The sequence below is a fragment of the Neophocaena asiaeorientalis genome, unplaced genomic scaffold (genome assembly GCF_003031525.2).
Source record: "Neophocaena asiaeorientalis asiaeorientalis breed wild unplaced genomic scaffold, Neophocaena_asiaeorientalis_V1.1 scaffold59, whole genome shotgun sequence".
Lineage (NCBI taxonomy): Eukaryota > Metazoa > Chordata > Mammalia > Artiodactyla > Phocoenidae > Neophocaena > Neophocaena asiaeorientalis.
The window spans coordinates 14,154,117-14,172,462 of NW_020174268.1; the positions used below are offsets into that span (position 1 = coordinate 14,154,117).

Below are 18,346 nucleotides of genomic sequence, written 5' to 3' on the forward strand. Positions count from 1 at the left end.
TGACTTACCAAGCAAAAATTTATGTACCTGTGGCCAAAAATGGTCATCTGAAGGATAGAAAACAATCCCTGCTTTCTTATGTGTAAATTTCCTCCAGCAGGTGAGAGAGTATACAGAAATGAGAGGATCAATACTGCATACTTGGAAAACAAATTTTTAAAGTAAATTAAAATCATGTTCCTAGACTCTAAAGTTTCTAGTTGTATCCTTTCAATACACTTCAGTAGTACAGGAGCAATTATTTAACCTAGAGAATAATGATTAATAATTCAGAGGAATTATTACAAAAACCACAAATAAGACATAATTAAGTAAAGTTAGTTTATTTTACCTGTAGCTCTTCCAATATAAATTTAACGTAAATGCTGATACTGAGAAATATTAGGAAGAATTACTGATAGATGTCAGAATATCATGCCTTCCAATCCATCCTCCATGAACTTCTTATAAAGTGCCATAAATTTGGCCACAAATGCTTCCAAGTGATAAATGGCTTTGCTACCCAGCTGTAGACGATGTTCATAGTAAGCTGCCATCTGGGCCACTTCCCCTTTCAGTTGTCCATCACAATTATGTAAAAGTTCTGAGAGAAGGCCCTAAAGAAAGATAACTAGTAATTAAAAAAGTAATCATTTTTTAAAAATATTAGCTGAAAATGCTTTATTTCTCTCATTCAAAAAGGAAGTAAAACTTAAGTTAAATATGTTCTTTTTTTATTTCTGATGGACCAGCAGACTTCATCCAAAAGTACATACCATTCTATAATGTAAAAATGTGATAGTTATCTTTCATATTCCAACTCTAAATATTTAAATGTACAAGGGTGCAAAGATATAAGTACAAAGATGCTTACCGCAGCATTATTAATTATAATAATCTGTAGACAACCTAAAGCTTCACCAACAGGGGTCATATCCAAAAACTGTGGTATAGTCATATAATGAAATCCCACCCATCCACTAAAAAGAATAAGGTAAATCTGTACTGTCATGAAACAGCAACCATACTACACTGCTGAATTTTAAAAAAGAAGGGGAAAAAAAAACAGCACAGGACACTGAAGTTTTGTGAAACACACACATATATGGGCTTATTTCTATGTGACTAGAAAAGAGGTCTTATGGAAACAGAGTGTGGAGCTTCACTTTTTTCTTTGTATATTTGGTATCATTTGAATTTTTTCATGTAAGGATTACCAGGTAATTTTAATAAATACAAACAAACAAAAAAACAGTGTGTTCCCTAAAATCTAACAGTCAGCCTATCTATCCAGCTGGGGAGTTGATTAGGTTTAGATCAGCCCTAAAACTGTGTCTTACAATATCCCTCTGCCTCCTTCTTTAACCTCATTACTCAAGTGCACCGGGCCTTGCTGTCTGCAATACTTGTTCCCCAGCTACTTATATGGTTCCCTTCTTTTAATCCTTCAAGTTTTAGTTTAAACATACCTTTCTCACAGAAGCCATCACTGACCTTCCATAACCCTGCCCTCCATTGTTACCATTTCACCTTGTTACTTCCTTTGTGGCACCTGGAACATTCTGAAATCCTCTTGCTTCGTTTCCCATTTCACCCCACAAAAATGCAACTTCTCTGAAGGCAGGCCCACCCGTCCCCTTCAACACACCCCTAAAGGTGCCTGAAGCACCAGAAGCTCAATAAATATCTGTTGAACTAATGAGCTGGACAGAAAGAGGTGACAATGTATCTTAGTGCAGCAAAAGCCCTGAGATCACACAAAGTCCAAGTTTTATGGTTATAAACAGTTCAAAATTTGAAATCAGGATACCTTCATTATTATTTCAGGAGGAATACAATGAGTCAGAAGCTCATAGAGTCTCCCACGAACTTCAAGGAGCCTATAAAAAACAAAACAATATTCTGTGATAAAAATAGGAGGTAATTTTTCCTCTGTACTGTCTTAGTTTACGAATTAAACATCCCAATACAGACATTTTCTTAAATGGCTTATCATACTTAAGATACACCTATGGAAGCTTATCCTAATTTCAGTTCATTTTTCTAAAATGATATAATAATTGCTCACTAAATATTAGCTGCTATTCAAATTAGAAAATTATGAATTTTCTAAGATAGGTCAAACAAGAATCAAGACTAAGGGGTCAAAAATCAGAAGGAGCCATTTGGTACTGTGTGGACCAATGTTCAGAATGACACAAGCCATCCCAGTATTTGTGCACAGCTCCAAGGTTTTCTGAAATTAAGAGAAATTTCTTTTTATACAGCATAATGGCATCAACTCCCAAAACTGTTAGTCTAAATAGGCAACAGCAGCACTCGAACAAGTTCATTTATGAGCTGTCAAAACCTGTTTGGAAACTGGAGGAAAGGGCCACAGCAGCTAGAATAATTAAGTAAAGTAATAATCAACTGAAGTCTTAAAAATACATCTAATAATAGTCAAATAGTCAAATACTGCAACATCTGTACCTAAATCTCTTAAGAGCAGGAAAGTTCAACTACTACCGCCACTTTTTCTTCATTAAAATCAGAACAAAAACAAGAAACTCATCTTTAGCGTGGAAATATTTTATGAAAGTAAAAGGCTCCCAAGACACGCTTTGTTTGAATTTTATTTCTTTAAAGCCTGAAATTTCTTCACTGCTTGACAATATTTTACAGAACGGAATGCACATTTTTTCCTAAAGTCAAGGTTTCTTTTCTGAAGAACCTACCTAAAACGTTTGCACTTTTCGAAAACTATTAATTTCAACTAAAATAAATGAATTAATAGGAATTCAATGCAAATATCACATACCCATTATCTATGACTATTCACCTCCTCTCATCTATATGGTAGCCCAAGAGTACATATTATCATTTCCTTTGAAGAATTTCTTATAAAAATAAGAATTCATCAGATATACCATACAAGAAAAGAAACATGGCATAATCCTCTCATGATTATTTTCACGTAAACCAGGGAAGCTTACATTTCAGTGGTTGCATTCAGTCTAGTCTGTTTCCTAAAAGAATCAACCCTCTCTAAAGTCCAAAGATGGTTTCTCAGTTCTGACAGGCAAAAAACAGTAGCAAACTGTGTCTCAGTGAGCCTAAGGGACCTTCACTAGACGTTCCAAAGGTAGTGAGTGGGCCTTAAGACTGTCACTCTTGATTTGGAGAAGAGCAGACTGCCCTTCTCAATCAAAGCTGTCATGATAAATCAAACAAGCAGTGGCTGAAGTACTCTCAGCATGGTCTACTACTGAAGAAGAGACCTAGGAAGTAAACAGAAACAACCGTACAGCAAATATGCACAGCACACTTCCTAAATACTGATGGCATATACACAATATTATTCTTAACAAAGCCTAACATCACACATGAGCACCGGGTCTTCTAGTTCTCAATCCATTATCACACAATCTCTTCTGCTCTTATAACAAAGGTACAAGTATCCTTGGCAGAGTAAAAATAATAGCATCTTCATTATACAAATGAAAAAGCTGAAGCTCTAAGATGAAGTCACCTGCTCAAGGACACTTAGCTAAAAATCAGTAGAAGAACTAGAAGTCTGACCCACAGTCTAGGGTCTTTCTATGACACATCAATACAAAGTTATATATTGTGATTTTCAATATTAGAAAGCTAGATACATCATGCTATGTATTAATATTAAATCATCCAAGATTCTGGGAAAAACCTAAAACTTCCAAAATTTGTTTTAATTTATGTAGAAGTTCCACATTTACATGCCAATAGCCATGATATCATATGCTAACTATTCTGAACCACTAAATTTCTAAAATTAAATCCTACCTTTTCTTTATAAGTGTACTATTACAGATTTAATTATAATTCTAAATGGCATGGTATTAGCATAAAACAGCTAACCTAAAACTTAGAATACTATCTCAATGACCAAACTTTCATGGTGATCTTTTACAACGGTTACCTCTGTGGAGTCTGCTGACTGACAATAGCATTGGCAGTCTCCCTCAGATACACCTCCCAATCTGTTTCAGGGATTTCTTGATCTGCAGTAAAAGGATATCTACATGACAAAAAGAGAACACAATAAATTAAATGAAAGTGGGCTTATGTCCCAAAATGTTTCCCATGGTAACTTCCCCCTTTCACTCACTGTTGCACTCTGCATGCTTCACACATAAGCAGGGCTTTTCTGAGATTTCTGCAGGACTTCTCTGCAAGTCTACGAGCCAGTTGTGAAGGAAGATTTAGACCTTCCTTCTTGCACACAGTAGATAACACATGGCAAATCTACAAACAAAATAATTAACAAAAATGGGCAATCTGTCAAACAGCATACTGAGACAATTTCTGTTAATATCTTTATAGACCCTCCCCAACCTTTTTTTTGGTCACTACCCTACCCTAACCCACTGCTCCTTCAGCAGGAAGCTAGGGGTCTAGCCTAGCTGTCAGGAAGAGGCAGCAGCTAGATGTGCAACTGGAGGAAGCTCTGGTCCCAGCTTCAAGCCTGACAGCCTGCCTCCTCAAGGCAACACGGAGTTGGAGACAAAGGGTCTCATGCTGGGGGCAAAGATACTGCTCACAAGGCTGCCAAGTAGAGCCGTACAAGCTGAAGTGCACACGATTCAGGAACTAAGACCTGAATGGTGCCCATGGGAGTGGTGTAACCTGGCAGTGCTGCCGCTTTATAGACACTTTTAACTCTATCATCCCCAAAATTTTTACAAGTGAAACTTATAATAAAGTTACTTTAACTACTTTGAAACTAATACAATGTCACATATTATCCCCACTTTGCATAAAATTGTCCCAAATCTATTAAACAGCAGAAAACTGCCTGTGAGAAACTGGTATTTCTACTGACAGCTACTAAGAATGATAAAGAAAACAAAAAAATGTATTATGTTTCAGACTAACTTTGGTCCCCTAACAGGGGACTAGGTATTCCCAAATCATCTTCTTGCACAATCTATTTCCTGAATATTCACGCCTCCTCCATAAGCCAGTTAAATCAGGTTAAACCAGAAGCCATTAAATAACTAGCCCTTACCTACTTTAGTAAAATCCACAATAATTACTTGTTTAAAGTAAAAGATGATTTAATGGAAAGAACATTTTCTATATATTGGTATCTGGTATTTTATATATATATATATATATATATATATATGTTTATACGTATACTAATAGTTAGCATCCAGGCCATAGCTATTCCTAAATTACTGATATAGCTCACTATGTTTTCACAAAAACAAACATGACAGGGATGTACACACAGTACGCATGGAATCTGAAGTGAAATTTTTTTCTGAAAAGTTTAACTTGACTTACATCTTCAATGCTGGGAGCAGGCACACGAACTGCAAGGCACCTACTACGAATAGGTGGTATCACTTTTGATGTAGAATTGCAACACAAGATCAACCTGCAGGTGGACATATACTTTTCCATGGTTCTGCGCAAGGCATGCTGAGCATCTTTAGTGAGTTTGTCAACTTCTGTCAATAACACGACTGAGTCAAGGAAAAACAAAACAAACTTTAACGTAAGTATTTCTCTTCCTCTTCCTCCTCATTATTCAGAGTGAAATCCTAAATAATAAGCCTAATATACTACTTTCCCCTTTGGAGAAGACATGCAAAACTTATAGGTATGGCGAGAATAATTTCTTTTATTTTTATTTTAAAACATTCTAAGATCAAACAAGCCTAAGAAACACTAGGCTAAACAAAGTTAAAGAGGTTATTTTGTTGTAGAATTTACTGCAGTCTTTATTATATTTATACACAGTAGAAATCACCACGACAAGGATATACTGTGCTGCATTTACCCAAAATAATTTATCTCAGGAGCACATTTCTGTAGAACATCTTAGCATTAAGGAATACACTTTGGAAAACACTGGCACAAGAGATGTAGCAAATAAGGCATAAAGACATCTGGTTACTTGTATAATAAGATTCCATCTGGTCATAACCAAGGATTGGCCTTAAAGTGCTTCAGGAATAGTATGTAGGGACTGAATCCAACTGTTGTATTTCATTGTATTAAATTATTTCTAGAAGATGACAGTGGTAGCATTTGTAGCATTTGAATCTCTCCCATAAAAACAGACAGAACAAGTAAAGATTCCAAGACCCAAGACAACATTTATATCAAAACTAGGTGACAAGTTGTCCCTAAGAACCCTAAATATAAGCAAGTGAGAACAAGAAACTATGTGTGGGAGGAAGTGGCTGGGATCCACCAGGTTTTTGACAGCCTTTAGGACAGGAGAACCCCAAATCACCCACAAAAGCACACTGGAAATATCATGGGCCAATTTAAGAACAGCACTCAGAGGGCTCAATTCATGGCTAAGAGCTAAGGAACCTTGATGCAATAAGGTCTGAGAGAACATTGGACTGAAAATAATAAAATGAATATTCCTTCCAAGATAACACTTCACAATTTGGAGACGTTCTGGAATTAGAACCGAAATTGAACAGAACAGGAAAAATAAAGACAAGGAGATTGATCCCAGTATCTGACAAGGATAGCACCAAATAAAATGATAAAAAAATAAATCATTGCTAGGTGAGAAAACAGCAGCATATTTTAAAAATTAACACATCCCAACCAAGTGACATTTACTCCAGAAATGCAAAGCAGTTTCATTAAAAGATCCAGTAATATAATACTAAACACTAAGAAGAAAAATCATAAAACTACATTAATGGATACAGGAGAGCATTTGAAAAAAATATTTTTTATTTATTTTGAAGTACAGACTGAGGAGGAAAGATAAGAAATATACTGGAATATGCACAGGTGATTTACAAAACAGTAAAATAAGCAATGAACAAAAGATAAAATCATCACATTCACTAAAAAAAAAACGAAGTACAAACAATTTATTTTCTCCACTCAAACTGACAAGGATTAAAAATAATTATCCAGTGTTGATAAATGTTAGAGAGAAATGGGCATTCCTAAACACTGCTGGTGGTAGCACAGAGCTATACCCTCTTTCACATGAAGAATTTGGCAAAATATATCAAAAGCATTAAATATTGGCATATTTATCCAAAAATCTCCTGTAAAAATATATGCATATATATGCACATAAATAATACTGCAAATGTTAAGAGTAACTATTACAGGGATTATAGCTGGTATGAATTTTCTTTTGTTTAGCTAAACATTTGATAATGAACATGTCACTTTGGTTCTAAGAACCATTATTTTTAAATCATGCAATTTCTTATTTTAAATTAAGTATTTTTTCATTACTTATCTAGTTCTAAAGTAACACATGGGTGGCACAAATAGTTCTCTTTCTGCCAAAATTCAATTCCATTAAACTATAAATTCCCAGGAGCAGAGATCATGTCTCTCTTGTTCACTTTTACATATTTAAAGAAAAAAAAAGGTAACATAGTACTTGGCACAGAACAAGAGGTTAATAAATATTTGCTAAATGGATGGAATTTACATTCCCCACTACATTTTTCTCTTATACCCACTGCTTGTAATTTAAGTGTCTGCCTCATAAGAAATCTTTTTATCACATACCTTTAAAATCTTTTTGAGAGTTTGTTTCAAGTTGCTGTGATTGTGCCACTGTTTTCAACATCTCCTGAATTACTACCCGGTCACTATTTCCAGCATCACTATACAAAACAAAAATAGTGGTAAATATGTGTGTAAATATTTAGAAAGTATTATGCCCTTATTCTTAATCTGGCATTGTACGAAAAATGTTGAAGATCTTAAGTGATCAAAATTTTAATCAAACTGAGTAACACCTATTACATTCACAAAACTTTAAAAGTGAAGTGTTTTAGGGTCATTAAATACTAAAAATATTCCAATACTCAACTACAATTTGGTTAATATCACTGAAAACACCAAGCATGTTCTTATATTAAGTTTACTGAGAAGATAAACAAAATTGATAAACCATTAGCCAGACTCATCAAGAAAAAAAGGGAAAAGACTAAAAAAAAAAAAAAGTGAGCCATGGCCACTGAGCCTGCGCGTCAGGAGCCTGTGCTCTGCAACGGGAGAGGCCACAACAGTGAGAGGCCCGCGTACCGCAAAAAAAAAAAAAGAGCAATAGCTATCAACAGCTTATCAAATACTTTGACACTTCTGTACCCACTATAATTCATACCTAGTCAGAGCTAATTTAAAATATAAAAATAACTCCTTGGAACAGAAATTTAATCTCTGTTCCTCTTCCTCATCCCCAAAATAGTAAAGGCCTGAGAGAGAACAAGCCTAGACAAGTCCCTCTCAGCACAAGCAGAGTTGATTCAGGGTCTTCACAAGGGGATGGGATAAGCAAATTAAGTTTAGCACACAAATCAGTACTCTGTAAGCTGCTGACTTACAGGCATTACCTGTCATTTATACCAATATCATTGATTTAGCACTTAAGTCCTGCACCTCACAAACCAAAATAAGTCACCTGGTTAATTCAGGCTGAATGTCAATTTAAAACACCTGAAAAACAAACAGCTTACCCTCTGACTATTCTTGCTACAGAGGAACTCTCAAAGAGAAAAAGAGAGCATAGAAGTCAGCTTTAGTTTATTTTCCCAAACAGCCATTGTCTGTCTCAATTCAATATTATTAGATCCATATACGTACAGTGTTTCTTTTATAATCATTTCCTTGTCCAGAATCTAAAATAATTCACTTTTGTCCATGGAATTACCACTCTCTACTTTTACGATCAGACCCTTTCCCACCAACCTTAATTTTTTCTTTGACATACCTAGGAAAAATAATATCAGTCTGTTAGGGTTGTTCTGAGGACTAAATAATCCATGTAAAGCTTCCCACACAGTGCCTGCTACTGAATACACATTAACTTAAAACTCTCTTCCTCTTATTCCATTCAGTCTAGAAAGGGATGCTCGATCTCATTGCTGTGCCACTGCCCATAAAGTTGCCTTTGCCTGAAGATGTCCTTGATTCTGTTCTCCTTCAAGAACATATCAGACCCCGTAGAACCCTGAAGGCTTAGCCAACTTTACACCCAATACAATCATTTCTACATCACTTACTTAAGCAGAACGTAACTGCTGTGGCATGAGTTTTCAATGTGCCTCCCAACAAGATCCTAGTCATTATCTCATGATAGAGAATACAGACAGTGGCTGATGGACTACAATACCCTCTAATCAAAAAACTGAAACAAAGAAAATAGGAACCCAAATTCACTTTCTGAAATATTCTTTCAGGCATTTACAAACTTTTTAGACACACTTTGCTCACCAGTTCTGAATGAGTCAATATAATTCAACAAAAACTTACTGACTATGCAAAATACTTTGTGTAAAGCACAGAGCTCTGTAGAGCAAGAAAACTTAATTAAAATTATTTGACTTGGGGGGGTATCAAAGAGAAGGGAAAGAAGGAAGGTTCTAGGCTCCCCATCTCACACAGGGCAGCTTCACTTTTATCTATTTTATATATTGTTTCCATACATAATTTTATTTCAAAAAAACATTCTACTCTTTAAAAAAAGTCTGAACATCACTATTCTAAAATTGTTTATTTCTATGTAGTAGCAACTTACCTGGGATTAACTTCAAGGTGGTAATTGCTTGCAATAGTGCTAATTTCAATTTTCTTTTTAGATGGAGTCTGTGGACAAAGAAAGTTTTTTTTTTTTAATGTTTATTCATGACTATTTCTCCTCTTCTCTGTATTTCATTCTTTTTAATTATGTAAACAATTTATGTTTACTAAAGAAAGAAAACTTTAGATGACCACCACTAATGCTTCAAATTCATTAACCCCATTCCTTTCTTAAGGTGCATGTAAACATACATGTTTTTATGTACATTGGGTCATATCACACATTCTGTTTTTAGTGTGATCACTTTTCTCCTTTACCTCCAGTAATCTCCAAACCATTCCCTGTTATCAGATCATCATTGTAAACAATCTGCCTATGTCCTTTCACAGCCTTTTCCATGATAACACACAAAAATAAACACATACTAATACATTACTACATAGAGTCTGTTAAAAAGAGGCAATCATATATATTTCTCTGTGTTTTGCTTTTCCTTAACAACACATCTAGACAACCTTCTCAGACAAGTGGTATAGGCTGTTATAGTTGCATATCAACCATAACATGGATGTCCCACAGCCAATCATGCAGATGGGCATTTTGTTTCTTGCTTTTTACAATCTCAAACAATTCCATAATTAACATCCTTGTGCATGTCTCATGCACTGCTTTCACGTCTATGTAACAGATTCCCAATAAAAGATCTGCTGGATTGAAGATGATGTGTTCTCTAAATTTTTATACGTATGTATGTGTTTATTAGACTCTCACTGCTTTTCCTCAACTACCACAAAGGTCAAACATCTTCACATAGGTTTACTGACTGTTTATCTTTCTCTCCTGTGGCCATTTTTTATTCAGTTTTCTACCAGGTTGTTTTTCCATTGTCACTTTGTAAAATCTTTTATCTAATACATTCCTTTCAAATATTTTTTATAATCCTTCATTTTTCTATTGATCTTATGTATATTATCTTGTCATACAAACTTTTAAAATTCATATATACCCAAGTATATATGTTCTTCTACAACTCCCATGTTTTTTATTAAAAGGTGCTCCTAAAAAAAAAAAAAAAAAAAAAGTGCTCCTGACTCACACACTGTTCATACTGTCTAAGAAGTTCTATTCTAAGAAATTTAGTTTTATTTTACCATTTCAGCCTTTAATTGATCTGGATTTATAAATTATGTGTAATAGGGATTCAACTTTATTTTCTTACAGGTTGGTAACTAGTTATGCTAGCACATTTTGCTGACCAATCCTCTTCCTACTGATGTGAAATAGATCTTGGGCTGTCATATTTCTGGGCTCTCTATTCAGTTCCACTGATGTAATCCTCTATCCCAATGCCATAGCAATTATTGTTTTGATTATAGTAGGCTTACAGTATGGTTTAATAAACACATGTCCCACTTCACAAATCTTCTTTTTCATAATTATTTTAGCTAATCTCAGAAATGTACTTTAAGATCACTTCACGCAATTAAAAAAATAAATTGCATTTTAATTGGAATTTCACTAAAATTTATACTGAACATGGGGAGAACAGATACTTTTAAATACTACTGAGAACATGATGCATCTTTCCATTTGATCAGCTCTTGTTTTTTGTCCTTTTATAAGATTATGTATAAGGTTTTCTTACTACCTTTCTTATTAAATTTGTCCCTGCATATTTTAAAGAATTTCCACCAGGATGTACTACCAACATCTCAAATTCAATGTGTCTAAACACAAGCTAATCCACATTAGCCTACAGTCCATTTATCCTCCTAAAGATTCTATTAATAGCACAACCTACTGTCCAGTCACTCAGTTTACATTTTTTCAGTGCCTAATATTTGCAAGACACTATACCAGAGGCTATGAAGAACATGAAAATGATGGCAACTGGACTTATTGTGGTGATTATTTCATAATGCATAAAAACATCAAATCACTATGCAGTATACCTGAAACTAATATAATGCCACATGTCAAGTATAACTTACAAAAATATAAAATTTACCCTATATAACTTCAAAACAAATACAATCTTGTCAGAGTCAAGATGTATAAATAACTATGATCAAGGCAAAACAAAGTAATGCTCTAAAAAGTATAAACTATGGGTTGTAGGAGGAAACATTAATTATAACGGGGTTGGGGGGGCACTTCCAAGAGGATACATTTCAGCTAGATCTTAAACACTGTCAGTAAGGAAAGAGTATGAAAATGCATTGCATAGCATGAGGCTACAAAACACAGCCAGGGCAAGATCATGGGAACTCTGAACATCCCAGAGCCTCATGTCTCCTCTCCCAGGCAGTCAGCTGCCCAATCTTTACCGAGTCACCGGATTCCACGTTTAAAATTTTTCTCCAAATCATTCCCTTTCCATACCCACTACTGCTCTCAGAACAATGAACTTTAGAAACTTGAGTTCTAGTTCCAACTGACACTAATTCGAATCTGAAATGAATCCCACCACCTACATCTTACCCAAAGTCTCCTGTTGCTCATATTTCTTCTCTAACGTAATGTAACTTCTGTCTGGTTATAATACTTAGGTCTATAAATCAGCAACTCTCAATCCTGTACACCAGGATTACCTGTGAAATTCTTACTTAAATCACACATTGGGCAGCAAAGGGTCCTATATGATGAGGACTAAAAATTCCTGCTCTAAATATCTGGAGGGCCTCAAAGTGAAATGCTTACTGTGATGGTCTGATGTTCAATTCTCAACTTTTCCACTCCCACACCATAAAGTTCACGTAGAATACACATAATTCTTGTCTTTTTTCCAGCACCTGATGGTCCATAGACTAACAGATGAGGAAAGTCACCACACTGCACCTGGAAAAAAAAGAACAAGGCATTTTCCCCAAACTACTGCCCAACGTGTAGAAGTAAACTACTTTTCAAGTATCAAATATTTTGTGTCTCTACCTATGAAACTTCAAAAATGTGTGTGTGTGTGTGTGTATGTATATATAGAGAGACAGATCTTTAACTCTGAAATGTTGATTATCCCCCTGGGATTAATGTTATATAATTTATATATCTAGCACAGTACATGTAAGATACAACACTATATGCTAGAAAGCAAGAAATCCCAAACCTGGCTGACTGTCAGAATCTTCCAGAGAACTTTTAATAAAAAGACTAATTACCGGACCCCATCCACAAGATTATGATTCAGTAACTGAGACTGATGCCTGTCGTCGTTTGGGCTTCTACAAATAGTCCCTTTGATAAGAAACGAGTGCATCTGGTTTTATTTGGAAGGTAAAGGAAAACAGTAGGGGAGCAGGAAAGCAAGGAAGGAAGGCAGCCAACAACAGTTTTGTTAACTTAAATACCACTCTGGGCATCTGGGGCGTGATCCTGCTGTGGATACTCCTGAAGCCAGTGCAAAATACACCACACTATTAAACCACCCAAGGGTGGAGAAGCTGGAGTATGATACACTACCTCTCATCAATCCTTTGCAGGCTTGGGAAAGTGAATGGAGAGAAAGAGAGGGCATTAATTCCCTGACATTTCAAGTCTGCTTAGAGGTGTCAGCAAGAGAAAGCCTTCAGGAAATACAGGTGCAGGGAGTTGGAAGTCGGTCTGTGTAATTTTATAAATTAAGAGCAAGGGAATGGAGTAGGACGCTGACAGTGCTGCATTTCAAAACAAGATTGTTTGTTTTTAAAAAAGGTTCCCAGGTGATTGTGATGCTCAGTCAGGTCTGGGGATCAGTGTTATGAAGGCTATAAAGATGACAAGAACACAGACCTTAGCTTCAGGTGCATAAAATCTTGTGGAGCAAAAGTTTTATAAATAACCGTTTTAGAAAAAATGAAAATAAGTATCTTAACAGAAGTGCTTGTTACAGTGAATTTTAATACTCTGTAAACTCATCTATCTCTGGCACTGAAAGAAAAAAGTGTCAAGGAAAGGAACTATTTACCTAAGACAATGCATGGAAAATAGTAGGTACTCCACAAATATAGCCTTCATTTTTTTAAACTTCTATCTCACCAAAAATAAGTTATGCTGCAAATGTTTCACACTTTTATTAGGTTGTAGATTCAAAGGTAAACAGGTGAATACTTTTGAAAAGCCAAATCTATTAACACAAGACTAATACACTAAATTTTTGTGCAAATATTTATTCCGAATTCGATATAATAGAAAACTGGCAATAGAATATAAAATATATTCCATGGTTAAGAAAATCAAAGTCGAAGCTATTGTAAGAAAATGCAATTTGCCTATAAATGAAGCTGTATTCATTTATAAATTGCATTTTCTTAGAACAGCTTTGACTCTGATTTTCCTAACCATGGGATACATTTATTTAGATTTATTTAAACAGTATTTTAAATACTAAAAATAAATAAAATACTGAACTAACAGATTTACTTAAAACTAGTATAGTATTAGTATTGGAATACCAATAATTTTAAAAGAGAGTTTAAAAAAACACTTCACTCTCACAACACCACCAACTTTTCTAATGCCTTTCATATATAAGGATGGAGTTCTTTTATTATAATTTCTCATTAAAAAAAAAAACTTTACCAATAGTACCTGTAATTCTGAAAAAGATGGGTACTGGAAGCCCAGAGGGCTGAGCAAAAACACTTGCATCAGGAAGTGGTACTTTAGGCCCTTAAAAAGAGTAGATAAGTGGCTTTTCTACTCAAGACCCTTCTTCCATCTCCACTCTCTACAAACTTCAGTTTGTTTTTCACAAAGCACTGCCATTAGATACTTTTATCAGCTACAACATAAAAATAGGCATCGCGACAGGAAAAGAAAAATCTTCCATTAAGGAATTAAACTTAAGGACAACCTAATACCACATAGTTTAGAATTAAAAATGACCTTAGAAATTAATAAACCCAATATCTTCCTTTTTGTAAATGCGGGCAATAACACCAAGACATTTTAAGTAAGTCTATTAAAAAGTCAGATGATGTCACTTCTCTGTTCAAAACGTTCCAAAGGCTTCCCATCTCACTCTATTAAAATTTACTGTATCTGCACTTCCTCCCACCCCCAAACTCCCCCATTTCCTACTCCTCTTCCCGCTGGCCCACGGTTAGCCAGCCGCACTGGCCTCCCGAGTGACGGGCTGTGCACACTCCTGCCTCAGGCATTCTGCACCTGCTGTTCCCTCTACCCGCTCCACTCCTCGCCCCGGAGCTCCCTACTGTGGGCTCTCCCACTTCCTTCAAGCTTCGGCTCAGATGACAGTCCTCAGGGAGACTTTCTTGGTTTACAAGCACAGGCACCGCCCCCACAATGTGTCCTCGTCCCAGTTTTACTTTTCTCCACAGCATTCATCACCTTCTGAAGCGGGAGAGCGAAGGCCTCCCCTCCTCCGGCTCTCCCCGCCCCGTCCCGCCGACTCACCAGGTTGCGCAGCTGGGCCGCCTGCTCCTTGTGATAGTCCAGCTGTCCCAAAGAGCAGGGCCGGTATTTGTCCACCCAGAGGCTCATGCTGGCCCGAGTTCCCGGGGTCCGACACTCGAACTTCCCGCGCGCTCGCCCTCCGCTCCGGACTCACAAACAAGTTTTCCCGCGAGCTCCAAATCTCGCGACATCACTACCTGCGCGGCGGCGTAAACGAGTTAGGGGCGGAAAGACTACGGAAGCCTAGTACGGACAGAATTGGGCGCAAAGTCGGATATCACCTACTCGTTAAGGCTCATTGTTTTATTTAATCATTTTCTTTGTTCTCACCCTCTATCATAGTACAGTAATTATTAAGCAAAATTGGAAATTTGGCTCTGATACTCTAGGAGTCAAATTCGGGAACTTAAGAGAGACCATCCTCCTAAATTCATTTCATTCGTTCATTCAATCACTCATTCGTTCTACAGAAACTTACAAAATATTTACTGTATGGAGCTCTGTTTTTGGCACCAGAAAATATCCGGCTTTTCTCACTTGGCAGGCACCAAAAGAAGCTTTATTGAATAAACCGCTAAAACTGATATCAAATCTTCACTACCCTTCCTTACCTCCATTCCTCAAGATTCTTACTGAATTTAAAACAAAGGAATCTAAAGGTCGTGAAAAGCTACAGAAATGTGGCCACTCAAACTGCACCTCTTAAATGCACTTCTCTAGGTGTATGTAATTTTAATTACTTATTTAACTTATGCTTTTATTTTACATATTGTTCAAAATCCTAAATACTGCCACAGGACAGGAATTGATTTCCAAATATGTTTAATAACCTTCTATCAAGGTGCCCCCTCTCATTCACTTATGACACAAGAATTTATTGAATTCTTTGAATCATCATATTTACTGAATTATTCCTGTGGGCAAGAAACTATTGGGCACAATTAATAACACCACCGGGCTTCCCTGGTGGCGCAGTGGTTGAGAGTCTGCCTGCCGAGGCAGGGGACACGGGTTCGTGCCCCAGTCCGGGAAGATCCCACATGCCGCGCAGTGGCTAAGCCCGTGAGCCATGGCCACTGAGCCGCGCGTCCGGAGCCTGTGCTCCGCAATGGGAGAGGCCACAAGGGTGAGAGGCCCGTGTAAAAAAAAAAAAAAAGAAAAAAAATAACACCACGAAGTATAAGACACAATCTCTGTTCTCAAAAAACTTTTGAAACACCCTGGGAGACTTCTACCTCAAGGCCTTTGTGCTTATGATTTCCTCTTCCTGAACCACTTCTGTCCAAGTGTCAACGGAGCTGGGTCCCTCTTCAGCCCGTTTGCTCGGAGTCACCTCCTCAGTGAGGCCTCCCTGACCATCCTATTTAATACTGCAAAACTCTCCACAATCCCTATGCTCCTACCCTGTTGAATTGAGATGTTTGAAATTAGAAGGTAAAAGAAATCAAAAGCAAGGGTATTGAAGTGTCATATATGTGGATACTGGAATCATAAAAAAATAATGAAATTATTACCATGAGAAGGAAAGTGAATCAGGTGCTAAAACAATCAATGAATTGACGTGAGTGACAACAAGCATGGCAGACAACTTCAACAAGGAGGGGTTCATGTAGAAAGTGGAGTCTGAAGACCTGTGTTTCAAAGTTGCGAGTTCTAAGGAAGCAGAAATGGTGTGGAGGGGACAACAATGCATAAGAAAGACACCTAGCTCACCTTGACTTGCCAGATTTCACAAATAAAAATACAGGAGGCCCAGTTAAATTTGAATTCCAGATAACTTTTTAGTATAACTATGACCATGCAATATTTGCAGTAATATTGCATGGGCATACTTATACAAAAAAAATTCATTGTTTATCTAAAATTAAAACCTAATTGGCATTCTGTATTTTATCTGGCAATCTCACTCCAGACCCTTGAATATATGGGATGTGAGAGATGGCTGCTCAGAAGAGAGCCAGAACATGAAAGTATTCAGAGAAGAAGGTATGAGTATACAGCAGCAGCCAGCAAACTACAGCTCCAATCACTTAATGACTCAGGTTCCTCAGCTCAAAATGGGGTTAATGAAACTTGCTTTATGGCTCATTTGAAGATTAAGGGAGGTAATGTAAACACCTGTCACACAGAAGGCATGCAATAATTAATGGTTACATTTTATTGAGAGAAGACATATTCACAGTGATGTCTGCCATCTTGTACCTATAACCAAGGACTAAAAAGAACCAGCCAAACCTTCCAAAGACCCTCAAGATGAAGGATTGTGTTACCTGGGCTGTTCTGCTCCTAACCCTTGACAGTTCATCCCAGTGCACATCTCTGGGGCAAACCTGTAATTGGTTCTTGCCAGAATCAGGAGTAAGGTTCTTCTCCAGGCTGGATCTAATTTTGGTTCTTTAAAGAGAAGTAATGAGGAAGAAATTTCAGGGTCTCAAGAGGCTGAGAAACTAGTTAAGGGTATAAAATATATATATAACTTTGGCTTAGCCCCTATCCTTGTGAGTTTTCTTCTTTTTTCATATGCCCACACTTTCTCTGTTCATTGGCCAGTTAGATGCAGAAAATCCAGAGGAGGGCTTTGAAGCTCTAGGGGACAGTTGAGGCCCTTGCTAGAAGGAAACTGGGTCCCTGCATCTTAGCCCAGGGTGATCCACCCTCTCCCCAAAAACAAAGTGGGTAAGTTATTAGGGAGATGATCAAATGGATCAGCAGTGAGAGACTGAGGAAAGCGAAACAGGGGAGGAAGTAAAGCCAAAGCAAGGTGTGTTATCAAGGTCACTTCTATGGGCAACTGGGGCTTGATCCCTCTGGGGACTTTCTGAGGAATGAATAGAGTATTTCTTTGATTCATCTATTGAGGAAAGATGGGAAGAAGCATTCATCCACCAGCTCCCATACTCTATTGGTTGAGGGTTTCTCCCTTGAGGATGGTAATTCCCAACACACACAGTTCCGTACTGGGCCTCTGTGCTGGGCAGGACCCTGCCTGTGCCCATGCTGTCAAAGGAAAACAATCCTACCATTTTTTCCTATCCATTCTCTGTTTTCTTAACCATTTATTCTCTTATGCTCCAAGAAAACAGGTAATAATGGGTTTGTGCTTTCCATATTAAATTTACACACAGTGTTAAAATATCCCAGGATATTAAAGATGGAATTTTTTTTTTTATTTTGTATTTTTTTTTTGGCTGCACTTCACGGCATGCAGGATCTAAGTTCCCCTGACCAGGGATCGAATCCACGCCCCCTGCAGTGGAAGCACAGAGTCTTAACCACTGGACCGCCAAGGAAGTCCCAAGACTGAATTTTTATAAAGATAATTATAATAGAAACAATAGCCATGATTTATCAGAGAGATTGATGCCTAGCAGAGAAGTATTTTTCTCATAAAAGGAAAACTGGCATCTCCTTAAAATGCCAGGGATTCTC

At 36.9% G+C, this 18,346-nt stretch overlaps 1 protein-coding gene across 2 annotated transcripts in view; it reads right to left on the bottom strand.

Annotated features, from left to right (window-relative positions):
* Window positions 1-15,113, bottom strand: part of RFC3 (replication factor C subunit 3) — a 30,939-nt gene extending 15,826 nt beyond the window's left edge. Inside the window, exons 1-9 of one of the 2 annotated variants that reach the window (XR_003004584.1) lie at window positions 14,918-15,113; window positions 12,227-12,364; window positions 9,524-9,591; window positions 7,510-7,607; window positions 5,287-5,468; window positions 4,106-4,242; window positions 3,917-4,015; window positions 1,790-1,859; window positions 332-596 (exon numbers count right to left, since the gene is read on the bottom strand). Coding sequence is in view for 1 of the 2 variants with exons in the window: in XM_024755462.1 (XP_024611230.1) it covers window positions 405-596; window positions 1,790-1,859; window positions 3,917-4,015; window positions 4,106-4,242; window positions 5,287-5,468; window positions 7,510-7,607; window positions 9,524-9,591; window positions 12,227-12,364; window positions 14,918-15,004 (1,071 nt within the window). In the remaining variant the exon portion in view is untranslated. Of the gene's footprint in view, window positions 1-307; window positions 597-1,789; window positions 1,860-3,916; window positions 4,016-4,105; window positions 4,243-5,286; window positions 5,469-7,509; window positions 7,608-9,523; window positions 9,592-12,226; window positions 12,365-14,917 lie in introns of those variants that run through there. The other variant, XM_024755462.1, reaches the window with a different exon arrangement.
* Between the last annotated feature and the right edge of the window lie 3,233 nt (window positions 15,114-18,346).